The 21,970-nt window shown below is 39.4% G+C and overlaps 1 protein-coding gene across 1 annotated transcript; it reads right to left on the bottom strand.

Moving 5' to 3' along the window:
- Positions 1-151: 151 nt before the first annotated feature.
- VPS26C (VPS26 endosomal protein sorting factor C) lies at positions 152-16,166 on the bottom strand. Its single transcript, XM_057410051.1, has 8 exons — positions 16,146-16,166; positions 13,616-13,759; positions 13,107-13,256; positions 9,645-9,725; positions 7,054-7,128; positions 3,134-3,284; positions 2,642-2,794; positions 152-726 (listed from the first exon to the last, which is right to left on the bottom strand). Exons 2-8 carry the CDS (start codon positions 13,688-13,690, stop codon positions 644-646), a joined length of 768 nt encoding a protein of 255 aa, XP_057266034.1. The 5' UTR covers positions 13,691-13,759; positions 16,146-16,166; the 3' UTR covers positions 152-643.
- Positions 16,167-21,970: the final 5,804 nt, after the last annotated feature.

Genomic DNA, 21,970 nt, shown 5'->3' with positions numbered 1-21,970 from the left:
TCTCTGGTGCGGACTTGTTGTCGGGTTTAAACCACGACACTTGTGTTCCCCATTTGACCAAAACACACTTGGTGTTATTTCACATCATTATTTGTTACACATCACTTACTTCATGTTCATCCTTCAATATTTATCCCACATCACCACCCTGTGTTGCTGTAGCACCATTTATTATGCCTTCAAAGACATGATTCAGTATTATACTACAAGTCCCATACCCTCCCCCCAGTATATATACACCATATATAACAGAACTTACTATGTTTAAGAGGTCTTCAAAGGCCTTTGGAACAAATATTACAAAATTAAATGAGGAGAGAAACTTACTACATATTTCTACAACTTGTAGAAATATACAGAATCATTCCTTCAGGATCTGTCAGAGGAAAATCGGAGAAAACATGGTTGTTGGAGTCAGAAAGACACCTGACATGGCTGTCTGGATAGATATCTCCACACAGGCTATTGTGAGGCAGGCAAAGGGGTAGCACGATTTACAGGGAACTGAAGATACAAGAACCTCCAGGAGAGAGAAGGAAGTGATGTGTTTCCAGTTCAAGTAAGAAACTGATAAAATTTCACTTTGCCTCTGAAGAATTCTGTGCCTTTTCATTAAATCCTCAAGTGATTCTTGTGATGCTGTTTACATCCTGCAGAGCTTCAGTGGAAAGTTCTCTGTGATGAGATGATCATCGTGCAGAAGGACAACGATGTTAACTTCAAACTCTAGAAGAGGGGGGAATAACAAAATTAGAGTCATGGAATCACAGAATGGTTTGGGTTTGAAAGGACCTTAAGATCACCTAGTTCCAACCCCCCTGCCCCAGGCAGGGACAACTCACACTAAACCATGCCACCCAAGGCTCTGTCCAGCCTGGCCTTGGACACTGCCAGGGATGGAGCATTCACAACTTCCCTGGTCAACCCATTCCAGTGCCTCACCACCCTCACAGTAAAGAACTCCCTCCTTATATCTAACCTGAACTTCCCCTGTTTAAGTTTAAACCCATTATCCCTTGTCCTATTGCTACAGTCCCTGATGAAGGGTCCTTTGTGGATCTGAACTGTAGCAGTAAGAGGAGAGGCAGGCAGTTCCTGCTCTCATGCACAGCACTTCTCAGAGCTCTTCCAAGCCTCTCCAGTACCCTGCATTTTCCTGTGGCATGAACATGGTACTCCAGGCAGAACCCCACCCCAGGCATCCCACCCAATCTTCAGACCATTCCTAGAGAACCTTGGTTTGTTCTCATCTTTGGGACTCCTCTGGATTCATTTCTGTATCATTGACAAACTACGACATCTGGTTTTCCAGACAACAGGCAGAGTTCAAGCCTCCAAGATTAAGATGCTTTGAGAAAGATGGCTCACACCAATATGCATTGCTCAGGCATGGCAATGGAAGAGCTGGGGAGGAGACAACTCCTCTGCTGTCAGCACATAACAGAACCTTAGAATCGTTCATCACACGTGGCCTTATGAAATTAAACACCAACATCTAACAAAACCTGCAAGCTGTGATAAAATTTCAAACTCTGCTCTTTGGATAGTACATTGTGTTGTTCAAAACCAAAATCAGATCGATAATGAATCCTAAGTAGAGATAGGATACAAAGTCAGGTAGAGTTAATAAATGAAGGGAACCAGAGATCAAATTAAACTGAAAATAACTGTCCTTTTTTGGAATCTTCGTAACTTCTTAGAAGTAGATACTACACTAACAGGAGCCATTTGTCACTGTAAATCGCTGTTCAACAGCTACAAATGGCAAAAAGTAAAGAGTAGAAGTATTCTGGGGAAACATCACTGTACACATCAGGTGTGAGAGAGCTCTTGAGGGAACAGGTAAACAGATAGGCAGAGCTGGAAAACTAGTTGTGCACATTTATCTGAGGTGTACAGCAGAGAAGTTCCAGGGACTTCAGCTGGGAAGGACCCTAAAGGCAGGGACTTGTAGCTTCAATCTGATACAATAAAACCAAAAAAGAAAACCAGTAGATTCCAGCAGGATGAAGGGAAGAAAACGAGGCTAGCAATGAGAATTTTTGCAGTAATTACTTGAACAAGTGAGGTATTTGTGAAGGAAAGTGTTCAAAGGAAAAAAAAAAGCAGGAAGAAGTATCTGGTATGGATAAAGAAAAGCAAAGTCACATGCAAAAAGAAAAGCCACATGCAGCCTAACTTCTGAGTCTGTGCACCAGGAAAATGGGAAAAAAGGAGAGGAAATGGAAAGAGAAGTTCTCAGTGATGGTGAAAGAAGGAAGGGATCATCTTGGCATTTTATTCTTGGACTATTACTCAAGTGTTTAACACATGTAATTTTTTGGTAGAAAAAAACCCTAACCCTGCCAATTACACTGCTGCTCCTGTCCCTTTACCATATAATTCTAGTAGTGAGAAGTAGCTTAACAGCTGCACAACTAGTTTTAGTTGTAAGTATTTGGGCTGTATTTTCTCAATCTACATGAAATACAGCAGACTACATTCCTATTCAGGGACTGCAGGGAAACAGAGTGATATCCTTGGTGCTTCTTGCAGCACTGGCAGCGACTTACCCTGTTACCTGCCAGAAGCTGAAGTGAAACTCAGAAACTTCCCTCAGGTGAAAGACACCAACACAGCATAAAGCCCTACACACACTTACCAACTTTGAAGTTTGTTGTTTCCAGGGTAGGGCAGGTGAACAACCTGGGAAACACCATGTATATAGGAATTGGCAGGCCCCTGCAGACATCCCCATCAGCAATCTGAATATTCTGTATCTCTGTGGCATCTCTGGCGTACCCTTCCGCACACCCTGGTGAAAGTGGGAGATTCAGAGGGAAGGGAAAAAGAGAACACAGCGGCCAAAATTTAAAACTCAAGACAAAGATGCACTGGGGCTAGGGGGTGAGATACGTGTGGGCAAAATGTTTTTCCCTTTGACCTGCACGTTTTCACAGGAGCAGTCTGAGTTAAGGATAGCAGAGGTTATCTAAATTAATGTTTGGACTGTTCCACCTAAGGCACAAAACAATTGTTTGCAAGTCTTTTTAATTATATGGCTTTTGACAATCTTTCATATTTAAGCTGAAAAAGCACAGGGAGTAGCTACTGCAGTCTGTTCTGTACACATTCCATTGACAGAGAAACTTACCACAGGTTTCCACACGTACTAACTGCAGCTCGATGCTTTTGACTGCAGCCTCTGCATTCTCCACTATCAGCTGCCCTGTCAGTGGCTGTGTAATGATACACTTTGTAGAACTGAGATGACCTCTGATGAGAAATTCTGGAAGTGAGGCTCTCTAAAAAGATTATGGGGAGGGGGAAGAGAAAAAGTCAAAACTGTAAAAGCAGACTAAGAAAAAAAAACCTTACAGAAAGGTGCCAAAATATGTAGGAGATCCCCCAAAGCTGCAAAGTTAAGAATTTAAAAGTTCAGAAATGCTTCAAGAAACTCAGTCTCTTTACATACGCATCCTTATGCAGATGCATTAAGATATCTCTTAGTACTCCTGTTCCCCTGAACATGCATCACCCCCCTACTCATCCCATCCACAGGAGCTTTTTCTGACAAAACCTGCACTGACAAAACCTGGCCACTGCAATGAATCCAGAAGTGAGAACTGCATGGTGAAGGAGGCAGGCTGGCAGGAACTCATAGGATGGGCAAGTAGGCTAGGAGTGCTCTAAGAACCCCATAGTGGTCCCATTTTGTTACAGGTTACAATACAGTCTCTCATTTCAGTGACTTTCCTACCCTTTAACATTTCTCTCTCCTAGTCACTAGCATTGGGAGGGAAGACAGACATTTCAAAACCTTTCTTTGATGCAAGATGTAGCATACTGTGTATGTACTGAGACACCAATTAAGGACAATTAACAGAGAGCTTAATTTACATACAAGATCACACTTTCAACATTTTCTTAACAGCAAGCATGTTTCCTACTTCTTAAGGAAGGAGCAGTAAGAACAGCTGACTGAGGATGACAATCTGTAAATCAGTTTCCATGAAAGACCAAAGCAGGGGATTGCTCCCCCTGCCCTCCCCTTTTTAGGCCAGCAGGCACCACAGATATTCTCTGCCAGCAAAAAAAAACTTGTGTGCACAAGATCCAGTTAAAAGTTCTGGCAGGAGGCATACTGAAACAGTCAAGCTTTCTACCCACATCTTCAGCTTGTATCTTCACCATCCAGCTTTCTTCAAGCTGTTTGAGCACCCTGCTCTAACTTTCCCCTTTTGCAAGCCTTATTCTCTCCCTCCTTAATTTTTTGTTATTGACATCTCTGATGTTAGACCCTACCTTCCAACCATCTGTTCACACTGGCTTGTGGCATTGTGTTTCCTTGCCCATGTTACTGATTTTCTCTTCTTCCAAACCACCTCTCTTGTCGAAAACTTTTTTCCTCCCAATCTGTTTGGCCTGCTTCTGAGTCCTGGCTGCCAGTAGCAATGGCAGTAGCTATTGTTTAGACTGTTTCACTCAGATACCCAACACCTCTGCAGAATTTAGCTGTTCCACTCAAAACAAATCTTGGGGGGAAATAAAAAGTGAGGAATTTTCATGCCTTTAGTAAATGAGTATTTTCTCCTAAGTAACAGAAGTTACATCCCTGACAAAACCATCCTATGAAATACTGAGTCCTAATGACGTATTGGTAAAATGCTTTCTTATTGTATGATCCCTCACACATTCTTCTCATCGCCACTATCAGTAAACAGAGAGCTGTTTCCCTGGGACATCATACAGCTATGCCCTGAAACTTAGTGGTCAGGAAGCTAAGAGACAGAGACAAAAGGAACTTGCAGAATGAGAACTCAAGGCCATTTTTCTCAATCTTAGTCTATGAGACCTGTTTTTTTAAAGGTACTGCTCTTATTGGCACTCCTAGGTAGGTCTTCTCTCATGGGGCCTACCATCTAGTTCATCATTCCCCTCAGAGAATCAAGAACACAGAAGCAAATCGATCCTGGTTTTTCATCCAATGTCTTTGTGTTTGCTCAGCTACTTCAAACCTCCTGATCAGTTTTCGAGTAGTCCACCAGAAACTATAGGTCTGTCATAATCTCCAGACAAGCAGAGAATTTAAATTTTAACGTTTTAAGTATACCAAAACAATGACTTTTTCTACCTATCCACTGGGTAGTCGCTTCAGACCATACATTTCATATGTTTTTCTGAGACCAGCTAGCACTGTTTGTGCTACCATACACATTCAACACTATTCCTTAGACGGCTCCATATTTAAACACCAAGATCTGCTGGATCAGAGATGTCAGAAGTTTTAGAACCTACTTCTGTAGTTATGTACTTGAAATAGCAAAAGGTGCAAGGTCTGTTAAGAAAGAGCTTTTAATGGACTTTCATGACTTGCTATGCCACTGAGTAGACTTATCAAGATACAGAAGAGAAAGAAGAAATAGAAAATCATTTATATGGAAACATGGTTCATAGGAAGAGCAGACTGCTGAGAGCTTCCTATTTAGCAGTAGTATCAAAAGAAATTTTACTGCCAAGAGTAGTTATTATATCCTTACGTTTAGAAAGACTTGTTTTCAGCATGCAGCAGTCACCATGAGACATGAGAGGCTGCTGGAAACAACCTGCTCATCCTCTAACTCAGTGGGACTTAGCTGGTTTGTTTTCTAGAATCACCTCCTCTATGCTCAAGAATGGCCTATTCCAACATGCAGAATGTTAAGCAAAGGTAGGAAGAGACCTGCATGGATGAAAAAGATACTACTGTTAAAAATCATAACAAGGAAGTATACAAAAGATGGAAGTAGAGTCAGGTGACCCCAGAGGAACATAAAATGAGTATCCAAGCGTGCAGGGATGGCTTTGGGAAAGCCAAAAAACACGTGGAGTTAAATCAAGAGACAGGAAGGATAACACAGACCTAGTGACAAGAGACAGGAAAAGGACAGAGGCACTTAATGTCTTCTCTAACTCAGACTCTACTGATAAGATTTGCCTTCAGAAAACCCAGGCACCTGCAACCACAGGGGAAGTCTGGAGCAAGGAACAGTTATTCCTGGCAGAGAAGGAGCAAGTTGGAGAGCATTTAAACAGTCTGGATGTACGCAGGTCCATTGGACCTTACGGGACGCACCCACAAGTGCTGAGGAAACTGACCCATGTTCCCCTGAGGCCAATATTGATTATCTTTGCAAGGCTGTCATGAACAAAAAAGGTTCCTGAACATCACCCTTATCTTAATGATTTATTCTTAACTCTGTGAGGGTGGTCAAACACTGTAACGCTGCCGAGCGGTTGCAAGTCCCCGTTCTTTGAGATATTGAAAGCTTGACTACACATGGCCCTGAGCAACCTGCTCAAGATGACTCTGCTCTAGGCACAGGTGATGGACTAACCAATCCCCAGAGGTCCCTTCTAGCTGCAGTGATTTGGAGAACATGTAGAATAAGGTTAACAATAGCATGAAACAACTAGACAGCTGAATAAGAGGTCTGTTTTGAGAAACAAGTGGAAAAGTAGGTCTAAATTCAGAAGCCTGGGACCAAGAGCAATGGAAGACAAATTGGGGATGCAGAAGGGAAGCCTAAAGCAGGAAAACAGTCCTATTAACAAAAAGAGCCCAAGAGGAAAATCTGGAAAAAAGAGAACATACGTTTCAGTGGACAAACAGAAACAAGTGTTCAGAAAGCTAAATGACCAAAATAACTACTAATGTTCATCCAGACTTCCCAAAGCCACATGGGGCTGTAGAAAGAGGCATAAACAAGGATCCAAATGTACATTTTTAAAGGATCTTGACTACACCAGGTTTAGAATGGGTTTTTTTGCTTCGCTGCCATCTTTCACTCAGAAAAGTTATAAAAACGTTTAACCATTGCTGGACAAAGGTCTACCTTACATTGGTCACCACCACCACAAGAGACCAGACAGAATCACTGTACTGCTTACACAAGTGGGGAAAAAAAAAGAGAAGGGGAGGGGGGGAAAGAGAGAACTGATTATCTATAGGACAGCATTGCATTTAACCATTCCTCTCTTGTTCTCACTAAGAATCACAGAGGCATTACGTTTAAATAATATGAAAAGCCTTACCTCTTTAACATTTTGCAAAGTTTCAGGAGTGATTGTGAAGTCTACTGGGCTTGGCATCAGTTTCCCTTTCTGTGACTACAAGTAATGAAAGAGTTAAACCGCAAACTACGATTTACGAAACACACACAAGAATATTAAAAAAGACAAAGTCAAGCAACCATAGGATGTGTTATTTTGCAGGATTCTCTTCATACTGAAAGTATGCATCTTTAATAAAAAAAAATATTTCTTGCCTTTGTTATTAAATAACATTACAGCATTGTCTATCACAAATCTGAACTACAGAAACAAAACCATGTCAATTTTTGGTTACTTTGTGTTTGCCAAATAACAACCTCTTTGCTCTCCATTTGTAAGTTTTGGCATACACTCTACCTACACTGGGGGAGAAAAAGGGAAAACAAAACCAAATCATGCAGTTGACTAACACCCCTGGAAATAAAGAAATACGCTACCTATCTGAAGCATAGGATACACCTTAGAAAACAGTTAAATTTCACATTTCTGTATTTACAAATAATTGCATTTTATATATTACTTGCAATGTTTCCTTTTGTTATTAATACTTAGTGAATTTGGGCATGCCAGAGAGGGGGAAGATTATAAATGAACTCGCTTCATTGTTTCAAACATGTTTGAGCACAAACATCTCTGAGCATTCTGAACTCATCTGCTGCCCTTTCAATAACAACTCAGGTCTCATAAGCCATCCTCACGTTACTAGGAGATCATCAAATCATCATTCCATCCTCAGATGATGGAATCAAGCATAGCATTGATTTAATGGGCTTAGCATTCCAGCTTTTTTAACTTTAAAATTAAAAATACTTGGTCCAGGTTAGCTTTCCAGGCTAGAGAAAAAAATTTGGGGCACATTACTAGAGTTCTTCAGTATCTATTCACACCATTTATCACAAAACCAAGAGGTCTTTCTGTAAGTGGCTGAATGAGCCCTGAGCTCTGTTGAGATGGAAACCTGTACTCTGAATAAGGAAGGCAAGCTTTGCTTACCATTCACTGACCTCTCTCTCCATCCTTATCTCAGTGAGATGCACAGTCTTTCCCCTACGTATTTAGAATAAGTAGCCAGCACAGCATCAATTCCGAGTCCCAGCTGCATATAACTTGGAGTTGGCAGAGCACACCACCGCCAATGGGCTTAACTTGAATTCTTAGTTAGGATCTACCCTCACTACTTAAGAATTCAAAATAGCTTCTGCTGCCCAGCTGCAAGATGGAAGATATTAGCAGACTTGACTGTATTTTCCCATAAATGAGTAACTCTGGCAAAGAATAAGGTTAAGGGAAATGGTACATTGAGCACTGACAACGAGAATTATATGTTCAGTAAAACCTCATTAATTCACCCTGACTGAGAGACTCATGATTTACTGACTTGTGATCTAAGAAGTGCTGCAGTGGGAACAAGAAATAAACCCAGGAAACTGCACGGTATGTAATTTGTTCACTATTTTGACAAGTGTGGCTTACTTATAATGTAATAATGGACCAATAAAGTGTAGCATAATATTTCAAAAAAAAATGAAATCTTACTGACAGGAAACTTCTTCACAGCACCTAGGTACATCTTTAAAAAAGCAACTAAATTTTTTAAAAGGTACTATAGAACTAAAATAACCCATTTCCACCATTATTCATAAGTAAAACAAGAATCTAATACTTTACTGCCCCGTTAACAGTTCAGAGGAATGATACAAACAGTATGTTCTAACAAGTTGTGGGTGGAAAAAGATACTTAATTAGGCCTGCACAGGCTGTACTGACATCAGATGCTTTGGACATGCATAAAGTCAACATAAACTAAAAACCAATCTGATAAAGGAACTTCAAATAACAAAGCAGCACAGCGTTCCTCGGGAGATAAGCCAATCTCATCCCACAACGGTATCTCCATTGGAGGAGGAGGAATGCTGTCTCCATGCTGCTAACTGCAAGATGTGGATATTTGTTAACCTAGTTATCTTAGCATATTGCCAACCATAGGCTTACTTAATAGCAAAGGTGATTAAGCTGACAAGCTTCTTATTTCCAACTTGATGCGATCCCAGCTTTGATACTTTGAGTAAGGGCTCTCAATTGTAGTTAGCCATCTGAATAACAGATATCAGACATTTTCTTTCACCAACAAACTCCTGGTTTTGGAACAGGCATTGTGCCTAGAACCTTTGGCTAACAAATGCTTGGATAATCTGAAACAGTGTTTAGACCACCACCATAATGTTTAACCACACCTGTGTTTCAGAACTGAAAGGATGAATAAGAGAACAAACTCAGTACAGTATAAAATCATCTTATAAACCAAATTCTCTTTATACTGTTTTCTTTAAATGAAGAGAGATGTGTTATTCTAATCAGAAGCAACTGACACCCTATCTCTTCTGGATGGTCTTGTTTTGAGGCCTCTTCCTTACTCGTACATATCCCTATATATATATATATATGTACACACATTTAATTGTTACAAATTACATGGTTTTACTCAGGTTTCAAGCCTTACTGCCAAACTTTACATAAAGTGGAAAAAAAATATAAAAATCTCACTTTGTATGGTTAATACAAATCACACTTACCAGTGAGTGGACAATGAATTCACAAGTCTTAGTTAGGTCTTTTGCCAGCAGAGAACGTTTCATATCACACCGTAGGGTATACTAGCAAGAACAGGATGGCAGAGAACAAAAAGAGAGACTTAATTAAGATTTCCTCTCTCTTTCTCTTGACTTTTCATTTTTTTATTAAATATGTGCAGAATGTTACTCTTATTAATATTTAAGGCATCATTTAAAACAGATTAGTAGGCAATGTACACCCTCATGACGGGGAAAGGGGAAAGAGGTATAGTGATTTTAGATACTCCCAAATGAAAGCTGCTTTTTCTTTTACAGTCCCCATGTCATTTGAAAAAGCTTTCCATATCTTCTGCATTATATAACAACCTGTAAGATTGAGGGACTAATTCACTGACAGAGTGGTATTCTTTTATGGCTTCAGCACCCAAATTACATTCAGTTAAGTGATTATGGTACTGCTTTTCACCACACTTTGGATACGTGATTATCAGTAAGATATATTCATAGCCCCTCTAATTTTAAATCTACTGTAAAATTGAATTTAAATATGCATATAACTGTTACCACTGTTAATGGGGAACTGTCTGCAGCCATACATCTGAACTTAAAAGCAGCAGCGGACAGTAAAATCAGGCAACAAGGTTAATTTTGCTGTTCACTGTTCAAAGCCTTGCTGACAATTTCCTCCCATTTCTCCCCTAACAAAAAGGAGCCATAAACCAATGACTGAAAAATAGTAGGACCTTCATTATCACAGTAATCATATACTTCAGCATCTATAACACAGCTGTTCAACATCCTTACAAGATAGGGAATTTGTTGGGGTGGTTTGGGTTCTTTTTGTTTTGTTTAGTTTTTCATTCCTTCTTTACAGATGAGGAATTGGCAAAAATAGGTGCAATCAAACTAGGGGTTGATTCAGTTAATAACTGAATGTCTCTCTGATGTCTCTCTGCACATAACCTGAATATACGTGCAAGAAAGACACTGGGGAGCACTACCTTTACCCACCCCATACATACTACGGTTTCCACTGAAGCTGATCACTGTTGAACAGACCTTCTATTACTGCACTATACTTCACTCGGACCAGGGAACACAGTACAATGAGGCAGCAGGACCATAAAGGCCTTGGAATTTGGCTCACAGCCTCCCCATCAGTGGATAATTAGAAGGTCTCTGCAAGAGGACAGAGTCTTGAATCTTGAAACTGAACCCCCAGCTAACATACTAATACCTAGATAAGAAAGAGAGGCTTGCTTTTAAATTGCATAGGACTTCGACAAAGGTCTAGGAACTGTTTCTTAAACAGCACCTCAACACTACATTTTCCTCTTCAGGAGAGTACAGCTCTCACAGGTGGGCCGAAATTTAATGATTAACCTTTTAATTACATTTTATTGCCAGCTTGTAAAGAGAAGCTATGTAAATGAAGGAACAACAAGCAAAACAGATATTCACCGTTAAAGTATACTTTAAAACAACTGATATTGATCATAGGCAAGTTATCTGGATACAGAAAGCAACTCGACCAGTTTTGCACCATTTTTGACATACCTTCTACAAACAACAGATGTTACATTAGGAAGAAAGCCAAGGCTGAAAAAAACATGAGAACTACTTAAACATCTGGATGTAGACAAAAAAACCAGGGAATTTTTCTTATAGTTACTTCCAATAGGCTAGTAGGTAGGGGGTTTTCCTGTGGCTTTTTGGTTTGTTAGGGTTTGTTTTTAAATCCCAGACTGTAATATGCTCAACTAAATAGCCAAAAGTTTTATACTTTGCCATCAAATCCAATATTGAGTGAGCTACAAGTGGAAAAAAATAAACCAAACACAAAACCAACCAACCAAAGCCCAACAAACAAAAGACCCCCCCACACACACAAAGAATAAACCAGCAGCTTTATAACCCACTGATTCTCCATCAGCAGTAATTTTGAAATTTTTTGCATTTAATGGCTCCTTCAATTTTTTCCTTGAAGAAAAAAAACCCACCCAACCTAAAATGCACTCCTCAGTCAGAAAAAGCATTGTCTAACACAGAATTTATATTCAAGAGATGGCTGAAGACTTTTCCCTCACAAAAAGAAAACAAAACCCTGACAAACACACACACAAAAAATCCCAACCCAAACCCCAAACAAATGAACCCACCTATGGTAAGACAATTTTTAACCAAAAAAGGTCAAATTTCAAAACTGTGTTTCCACGAGATTCTGTTACAAGCATGTGGTCCCTACAGATTTGGGCAGGAAATGTTACTATTCATCTCCACAGGAAAGCAAACAATTCATGATTTTGAAAACGCTACAAGCTCTCAACACTTTGGTTTGAGTCTTCATTTTGATATCACACATTTGTTTGGACCAAAAGGACACTGCGGTGCAGTCTTTCTTCATGAAGAAAATGTAGTTGTCTACAACATAAGGAGGGATCACAGTAGCTCTGTGAAGGTATTTCAGGCAACACTTCTTGTTACTCTTCTGTTTATACCACCATTCTTAAAAGATTTACTCCATTATGGAAGGCATGAAACATTAAGTGATGGAAAGATTTCCTCTATTTAGAGGATACTTCTCATAAATGAATGCAGGAAAACAGATTCTGAACACTAAACGGCTTTATTACTGTAGGATTTATCCCCATGTCTTAAAACCGATCTGCTAAGTCAATAAACTTATTTTTTAACATTTTAGTATTAGCAATAATTTTTGTCTACTGCGCTAACAAAGTCTCACTGGTACTAGGCAACCAGTACACACACTTGTATCTGGGTATGTACTATTATGCAGATTATCTACAAAATGGTAAATGCAACTTCTTTCACAATAAAATCAGAACTCTGTAAGAGAGCTGTGCAAGATCTAACTATTGTAGCAAATTACTAGATCTTTCTTAACCCAAAGCTCCTCTTTCCAGTATGCTTTTAATTCTTATACTTCCCATGTTACATTTAATTAGTTTCATTACTATCAACTATTTACAATGAAAAGCTTAAACTTGCTGAAAAAGAGAAGAGACTTCACTTTTTTTTTTTTAGCAACATTATATTGATGGGATTCTGAGATCTCAGGATGGTTCCTTTGCCACACTTAAGAGTGTTACCACCTGTGGAAAGTGTGACTCCAAGAAACTCTAAGTGAAAACCTAGGAACTACCTACAAACCAGTACTTTGAAGGTTAACATGTATCATTATTTTTAATCTTAACTTATATTTAGAAAACACAGTACATACCAGAAGAATGCTGTATTAATAAAGGAAAGCTTAGAAGCTACTTACTTCAAAGGATCTCTGATTTCTGCTCATTCTTCTAATTAGAGAAAAGATACTGCACCATGAAAACTTTATTGCAAAACTTTACCCTCTGCTTCCACGGAATAAAAGATGCTTTAGAGTAAATACATGCTGCAAACTAACAAAAGTTCAGATTTTCTGTACAGACATGACTGCCTTACCTGAATATTAACAAAGACACCATGATACGTCTCATACAGAACTTTGTTGCCCTTTGTTTGCAATGGAAACTCAAACGGAATTTCTGTCTTGCCACTGGGAAGCTTCCCTGGTTTTACCATTTCAATAGTGCTGTTAATAATTTGAATAGGCTGCAAAGATAAACATTAAGATGTTTAGATTGGAGTGACAGCCCCACCATTTCAAGGACCAGCAACACTCACTGAACAGACTTCCTGAATTTCGAGAAACTCAGGTGTTTATTCACAGCACAGACCATCATTCAGTAACCTATTATTTATGTTACTGTATTTCAGCCCCAAAGAAAACTCTCAAAACAGTGCATGCTCCTTCCCAAAATGTCATTATATATCACTAGATAATACTCAGCATTTTTCTGCTATCATTTACATAGGATGAAGTGCTATAACTACTTGAAAGTCATTAAGGAAAGATTTGAGAAAAAAGACAAACGTTTTGTGCTAAAAATACTAATCTGCACAGGTCTTACCTTGACAGAATTATAGAAGGCTTCGAACACACCCACACTTTTGGCACTAAGCTGCAGATTTACTGATCCTTCCATTGTCAACGAGATACCTTGGTGCTGGACTGCGTCCTTACTTGTTATGACCACAACTCCAGAAAGAACTTCCTAATAGGAGAAAAGACAACAGGAAAATAATTGTTTAAATAAATGTCTTCTATAGCCGTTACTCAGACTGTGTGCTAGCTGATTTCCAAACTCAAAAGCACTGTTCCTAGAGAACAGTCTAATCTTGTCAGAGAAGACAAATATTGATGCCGAAAGCAGTGTGAGGAAGAGAACTCTGTACTTCTAGTTTCTTTCTTTAAAAATATTGTCCTCTTCCTTGCAGAAGTACTGATCCAAGCTTCAATTTCTTTCCAAAGTTTCACAATCTTCCTCTTCAGAAAGATGAAAAATATCCTCATGAACAAGTATCAGGTCAGCTGGTAACAAACAAGTTCAATTTCACATGATAGAATGAAATCCCAGGAGGAATTTTTATATGAAGAGCGGGACAGCCAGACATGGGAGATGAAAGAGAAGGCATAACTATGAAAGTGATGGCCAAGCTGAGGATAAGACTCTCTTCAAGAGTGGAGTGGAATAGGTTTAAAATAAATAAATAAATAGTTGCTCTGCTACACCAGGAAATTCCATGCTACAATGGGAATCGAAGGCACAAGTTGTATGAGTCAAGCAATGCATCACTTATCCCATTAAGAATGTTTTGTCTACTAAACGGTATTTGGACAAGAACACTGCATCTTGAAAGTATCAACTTAGAAGTTCTAACACTGGAAAAAAAAAACTGCAGGAGAACAACATGCAGTTCATTTTACATACCCCAGAGTTTATCCTTCACCTCTCCTACAACAAAGAATCCACTCCAAGTCAGTGTTCAATGTCAACCATTCATACACATCTGGAAATACGAGCAAGTGATTTGAGAACCTGCGAAAGTTTCTTGGGGCTAGCCTTCTCTTCTGCTATACGGTAATGCTCCCTCCACCTTCACCAGGCTTGTAAGCTAGACACCAAACTACAGATCACTCCAAACCAAGAATAATTCAGAGACTGCCCACTCTACACTCAACCAGTTAAAACCAGTCTAGTTACGTACATCTCTGACTGACGCTACTTGAATTTTGCCAGCCTTTCGTCTTTACTAGAGGTACATACAGGATGACAATATAGAAAATGGGTCAGGGGGTTTAAAGCAGAACAGGACAGCAGAAGAACTTCAAGCATCACAACAAAGGCTGACACACTGAAAGTCTGAAGAGGACCTGCAGCAATTGGGAAATGCCAGGAACAGGAGGCACAAGCACAAAAGGACAGTGAAGAAAAGCTGACCTAAATACTGTACTGCTTTGCTAACAGGCTTTAATTAGTACAAGCAATTAGGTTACTGCTTTGAAAAACGAGTACAGCTGAACTACAAGAAGCATGGACAATCCTGAACATACAAACTGCTTTAATAAATGAGAAGTCTCCCACCACAAGGCAAAAACCTATTCCAGAGCTACTGCCTACATGCTTTCACACGATAAGGATGTATGCATTTAGGGCAGAACAAAGAGTGACTTGAAGTTATATATTATTTTTTCTTATAACACTCAATGTCTCTTAAGAAATAAAAAAAAAAAAAAAACACCTCAAGACTACTTTCTAACAAAACTTTTAAAGGTTACTAATGTGGGGGAGAGGGAAGAACCATGAAAAAGATGCAACAGTATTTATTTATATAATATTCATATTTCTGTTTGATGTGTCGGGAGGTGGTCAGCTATGTATTTTCTGGGGAAGAGTCATTTTGTGTAAGGCCAGAGACCCCTCTAAATACAAAGCTGTCAGTAAACTTGTCCTTCTAAAAAGTAAAAAACAAGGAACATAAGCCTGCCAAGATGTTAAAATACTTACAGTTAGCACACAATTTATGAGAAAACTCATTTTGCAAAACATTTGCAAATATATACCATTTGCAAAAGCTATGCAGCATCATGTCATACTAAAATAGTATTGTTCATATTAAAAGGGGTTTGTTCAGCTTTAACACCACAAAACTAAAGGCACAGAGAATGTCACCACTGGAATCAATCCCCTTGTACTACCATATCAAAAGGGGTTTGTTTAGCTCTAACACCACAAAAATAAAGGCACAGAGAATGTCGCCATTGGAATCAATCCCCTTGTACTACAGTGTAGTAAATTACAATCATCTGTTCTTGTTCACTTCTTCCCTTCTCACTTACTAGAAACTCCTCATGGTTTCAGCACAGGACGACAAAACTTAGAAAGATGGAACTAAGCTAATACAGCTCTATACAGAATTATTCATCTCAAAAAAGTAACACTCCATAGGAAGGCCAGCGTATTATGTGAAACAGAGAAGTGAGATACATGTTCTAAGCTGCAAACAAAACACTTTTGTAAGAAGACTGTCTCAGGTTAATAATCCTGAACAAGCTCTTTCAGCTTTCTGTTCTCAGTTCCCTACCACTCAGATATGTACATGACACTTTGAAAGCTTTGGTCACTTCCAAGGTCATAACTAAGATGAACAACTGCTTCATGTGATCCAGCAGCACAACCCCTTGTTTCTCCAGTTGTGGAGCAGAGTTACCGAGGTCTGGCTGAGGACAATTTGGAATTACCTTCAATCAATAACATGAAATGGTTCATAACACAGCACAGAATCTCATCTTAAGTCCTAAGCCATATCAGAAGACTTCTGACTGAACTAGGCAGCTATTCAGTATCCATAAGCTTTCTGTAAAGACTGGAAGGATCAAAGCATGCACTATGGCATCCCATAAATTGTTGGGCCAACTACTTTCAGGGTGCAAATTTTTACTAATTCCAGTCTGTTTACACTGTCAGATCTGTTTGCTAGATTCATGAGCTAGAAAAAATAATTTTAGCTAGATATTACGTATTTTCAGATTGTATCTAATCACTTGAGAGCATCCCTAATAAAATCAGAGTAATTCTTTTTTTGTTCTTTTCTCAAATGCAAGGTAGCTTTGAATAAACAACAAACCACAAGGCAGATTTAAAGAACACTTGAAATCTGCCATCACTCATTTTAAGGTGTTGGCAATAGGAGAGGATGTCATATCTAATGCCATCCAGAAATGCCTAACATTTCTCTCGTTCCATGTGATAGCCACTATACATCTATAGATTAAGCTTATCCTTATTTTGGTAGAATGCAAGTCCACAGTCAGCTGGTTACCAACAAGATGCCTTAGGTTCCTCTTAGATTCCACTTTCCACATCCCAGGCATTCACTTTTAGGACAAACAGATGACAATTTAAAAATTCACATTAAGTGCAGGTACATCACATTTACTAAATATTCCTGATCATTTTCTTCCACATCTATTCCTCTAGGCAAGCCACCCGCAAATCTTAACTATGTATTCTTCTGGTTATTTAGACAGAAACTGACCACATTCAATAGAAAAAGCCCACTAAACTCAACTAACTAGTCATTAGATGCTTTAAAACCTCAATGCTCAGATATACTAATTACTTTGCCTTTTTTAGGGAAAAGGAAAATTTGAAGCAAATTTTGTGGCGACACAGCACCTCAGAGAGAACTGAGTTGGACAATGGGACTCATTTCTGGAATAACCTTATAGACACTGGGGCCAAAGAGCATGGCATTGAGTGGGTATATCACATCCCCTAACATGCACCAGCCTCTAGGAAAACTGAACGGTACAATGGGCTGTTATAACTACACTGAGAGCAACGGGTGGTGGGACTTTCAAACACTGGGATACACACTTACCAAAAGCCACCTGGCTGGTCAACACCAGAGGATTTGCCAACAGGGCTGGCCCAGCCCAGTCAGAACTTTTACATCTGTAGAGGGAGGATAACGTTCCCGTGGTGCATATGAAGAATTTGCTGGGGAAGACAGTCTGGGTTATTCCTGCTTCAGGTAAAGGCAAACCCACTCTTGGGATTGCTTTTGCTATGGGACCTGGATATACTTGGTGGGTAATGAGAGAAGATGGGGAAGTCTGATGTGTACCTCAAGGGGATTTGATTTTAAGAGAAAACAGCCAATGAACTCAATTGTATGCTGTTGCCTTCTATGTAGCACCTTTTTATAGCCCACCAACCAGATGCCTTCAGGTCACCAGCAACCGGCCCTGACTTCCCTCCAAGCATCATCCCAACAAAGAATGAACTTTGACGAAACCAGACGAGTTCCACGGTGTCATCAGCAGGCAACAGTCCAACACTGCACACAGTCACTCCTGCTCTGAAAGTCTGTTACAAGAGATGGAGCCCAACATCATGGACCAGACGAACTCAGCAGCTTTATACGGCTTGGTCCATGCACTAGGTAACGGTATCTCTCTCCCTTTGTGTGTGTGTGTGTGTCTCATATATATGAGACAAGAGTGATGGGGTATTGAAAAATGTGGGATCTCAGCATGATGTGAATGGTATGGAATAAGGGGTGGATACTGTCCTGGGTTCAGCAGTAGCAGTCATTTTTCTCCTTCTTAGTAGCTGGTGCAGTGCTGTGGTTTTGACTTTCAGCCTGGGAACAACACTGGTAACACCGATGTTTTTAGTTACTGCCCAAACGTTTAGTCTGACCAAGGACTTTCTGAGTCTCATGGTCTACCAGGAGGAAGCAGAGACAGGACACCATGTTTGGTGAGGAAAGACTGAGGGAGCTGGGTCTCTATAGTTTGGAGAAGAGGAGACTGAGGGGTGACCTTATTAGTGTCTATAAATATAAAAAGGGGGAGTGTCACGAGGATGGAGCCAGGCTCTACTCAGTGGCAAACAATGACAGGACAAGGGGTAATGGGTACAAACTGGAACACAAGAGGTTCCACTTAAACTTGAGAAGAAACTTCTTCTCAGTGAGGGTGACGGAACACTGGAACAGGCTGCCCAGGGAGGTTGTGGAGTCTCCTTCCCTGGAGACATTCAAAACCCGCCTGGACGCATTCCTGTGTAACATTATCTAGGTGTTCCTGCTCCGGCAGGGGGATTGGACTAGATGATCTTTCGAGGTCCCTTCCAATCTCTAGTATACTGTGATACCTGACCCAAACTAACCAAAGGGGCATTCCATACCCCAGCACATCATGCCCAGTATATAACCTGGGGGAAGTTACCCGGAAGGGCTACATCACTGCTCGGGTCGGGCTGGGTATTGGTTGGCAGGTGGTGAGCGGTTGTATTCTCTTCCCTTGTTATTTCTCTTATCATTATTATTATTATTATTATTGGTGGTAGCAGTAGTGGGTTTGTATTATACCTTAGTTACTGGACTGTCCTTATCTCAACCCGTGGGAGTTACAGTCTTTTGATTCTCCTCCTCATCCCTCTGGGGGTGGGGGCGAGCAAGCAGCTGTATGGTTCTGAGTTACTGGCTGGGCTTAAACCACAACAGCTTCCTTATGGGCAAATTTTGATTTAAGAATATTTTGGACTCACTTGTCACTAAAAGTTTTCACTGATGTTAACTATAGTACCTTTCTTTGTACAATGCATTTTTCAGGCCTTTCAGCCTACAATTCTTCTAATTATCAATCTCAGAATTCCTCCCGTCACCCTGTTTGGGTTTTCCAAATAAAACACATCATTAGTTGTGCCTGTCTCCTCATTCTTCTAGCATTCCAGAATTTATTAAATGAGCCTCAATGGCTCAAGAATTCTCTATCCAATTAAATAAAAAGTCTCCTGAACAGATCTTTTGTTCTTAGGAACTTAAACACTGTTTTACTGCTATAAGACATATTTTGCTATTTATTAGGATACATTTTATTGTCTTTTTGTTCTTAAATACCCTTTTTGTATTTTTTTTTCTTTAAAAATGCTGTTACTTTTTTGGTCCAAGTGGGAAGCTTCTTTTTTACTCACAATTTAAAGCAACCTTTTTAAGCTAGCTTTTCTCAAACTGAAGTCTGGACAAAATAAAGGTCTTTGTTTGCTCAGTTCCTCCAGTTTCTGGTGATTATAAATAATGAATACAGAAATCGGTTACTGTTTATCACAGCATGTTATTTTAACCAACTTCCTTTTTAAAACCAGGAACACAATCTCGGGCTTGCATGATGCATGACTATTTTACAAATTTTGTGTTCAATTTCTCACAATTAGAAAGGAGCAGTCAACACAGAAGTAAGGAACTAAAAAGAACAGAACAGTTGCCTACTCAACTACCTAGAACTAAAGAAAGTCTTAAGAAGTGAACTGACTTCCATCTGGCATAGGAGATTGCTTTGCAACAATGAGAAATGCTTGAATTCAGCTGGATTTAGTATAACCCAGGCAACTGTGGCAGGAGGTAGTTTGACCCAACCCAAGACAACAGGGAAGGTTTTGAAGGTTCTATTGTATGATATTTCAGGACCAAAGAGAAATTTTAAACATCTTGACCTGGTCGGAAAAGCCTGTAATGAAATGCGTGCATCACTCTGACCGTGTAAAGAACAAAACCCAAGTTATTCAGCCTTTATTTTCTTGGTTGGCTATTTGCTTTAGGCACCCCTTTATCTTCTCCACACACCAGCCTTCTCATACATACTTTCAACAAAATTTTTCCCTAACAAGACTCAAATTCAGTTCTGCAATAAAGTAAGATATAAGTTAATTAACTTTCAGAGTTCTCTCCTAGAAGTTTTTAATGTAAACTCCTGCACCTTCAGGGTCTTATTTAGCATGGAATTTACCATTAAGAGATTGTCAGAACAGTTACTTGTTAAATACGGGTCTCTCCTCTGTTTCCCTTTACTCTTTCACTACTTGAGGGAATAAAGGTTTATAGCAAATACACTCAATAGTTGTAAAGATGCTGGCTGATGTACACAAAACAGATTGAGAGATGCCGATTGCTAAAAACCCTACTTCATCCAGACTACATGCTCTCAAGATGTACAAAATCAGTGCTGTAATGGTAATGCCATGCTGATCCCTCCTTTGAAGAGTGGCTGAAATCAGCCATGGCCATTACCTGGTCTTTGGTCTATTATCACCTAACACCAGAGGCTGAGATCCTTTAGACTGCTCTTCATCCACCCCACTTTGTCCAATTTCCTGCTCGACTATATCTCTTCTTTTGGCCATACACAAGACTGTTCTGATACCAACTGTTCCAATACCCTGTATTTTACTTGGAAGACATTCATAAGAAAAACTAAAAAGGATGCCCATGATAATTTTTTTTATTACCGTTATTACTTTTTTGAAGTAATTACTTTCTTGAACCGAATACTACCCATTCCCTTGGTCCAGCTTACTGCATAGCCAATACTGTCACACAAGAAAAGTGGCAGAAATTAAATGCTAGGTGGGTGGCATGATCTTGGGCAAATTATGACTTAGAATGTTTCAGCAATTTTTTATGCTGTTATGATGCAACAGGCATAACAAAAAGAGTATTATGCCAGTGCATAATTTAGGCATCACCTTCTTCCAAATCCAAATGTGGGTTTAAATACATTCGGGGTGGGTGGTGTGTGTGTATGTGGAAATCAAATCTAGCTACAGTACCCCTAGCGCCTTCAAACAAATAACTAGACATACACACTGGGATTAACTACTCTCTTTACTAAAGGAGTCCGTTTTCAAGTAGCATTGATGCAAGCGTATTTTGGGATGAAAGCTGCCATAGACTAAAGCTATTATTAGCACAACTACTGTCACTGAAGTAGTCCTAAAAATAAAAAACAACAAACCAAACCTCAAAATCAAACCCGTGTACATTCTACACGTAATTGAAGAGAGATCTGTAATTCCTTCATATCCCTATGAAATTTCTATTAAAAATGCATGTGTTTCTAGTGTACATTTCTTTCATCATGTTTTCACATCACTCAAGACCTGCAAATTTCAGGCCTAGTTAACGAACTAAAATTATAAACCTTTTCACATGGAGCTAAAGTAGAAGCAAACACAAAAGACTAACAGATTTACTACCTATAAATATCTTCTTTAATTTCAGCTTAAAGACATAAGAAATATCCCTTTCCTGCAAAATAATCTAGTTTAAAATGATATAAGGCAAGCCATGTGAAGAAACTGAAAATGGGCATAGCCATACAGTACTGAAATAAGTAAGGTCCTTCTAATACAGTGCATTAGCAAAACAATGTGAAAGTGAGACACAGAAAGTAGCCTTAATCACTATGACACCATACTTAAAGGATGTGCTGTTCACAAACTGATAATTTAGCTTTCTGAAAGTCATCCTTTAGGTGATTTAACATCTGCAGAACAGATGCTGCATACCCTTTCATCCAAATCTGTTTAAAGCAGTATTCCAGCATTAAAAACCTTTAATACATCAAAACAAGTTTT

Source organism: Pezoporus wallicus, unplaced genomic scaffold, assembly GCF_028554395.1.
Source record: "Pezoporus wallicus isolate ANWC-B61680 ecotype Strahan unplaced genomic scaffold, APGP_CSIRO_Pwel_v1 contig_7011, whole genome shotgun sequence".
Taxonomy (NCBI): Eukaryota; Metazoa; Chordata; class Aves; order Psittaciformes; family Psittacidae; genus Pezoporus; species Pezoporus wallicus.
Note: the sequence above shows the minus strand (reverse complement) of the source record. Positions and strands in the feature narration are given on the sequence as shown.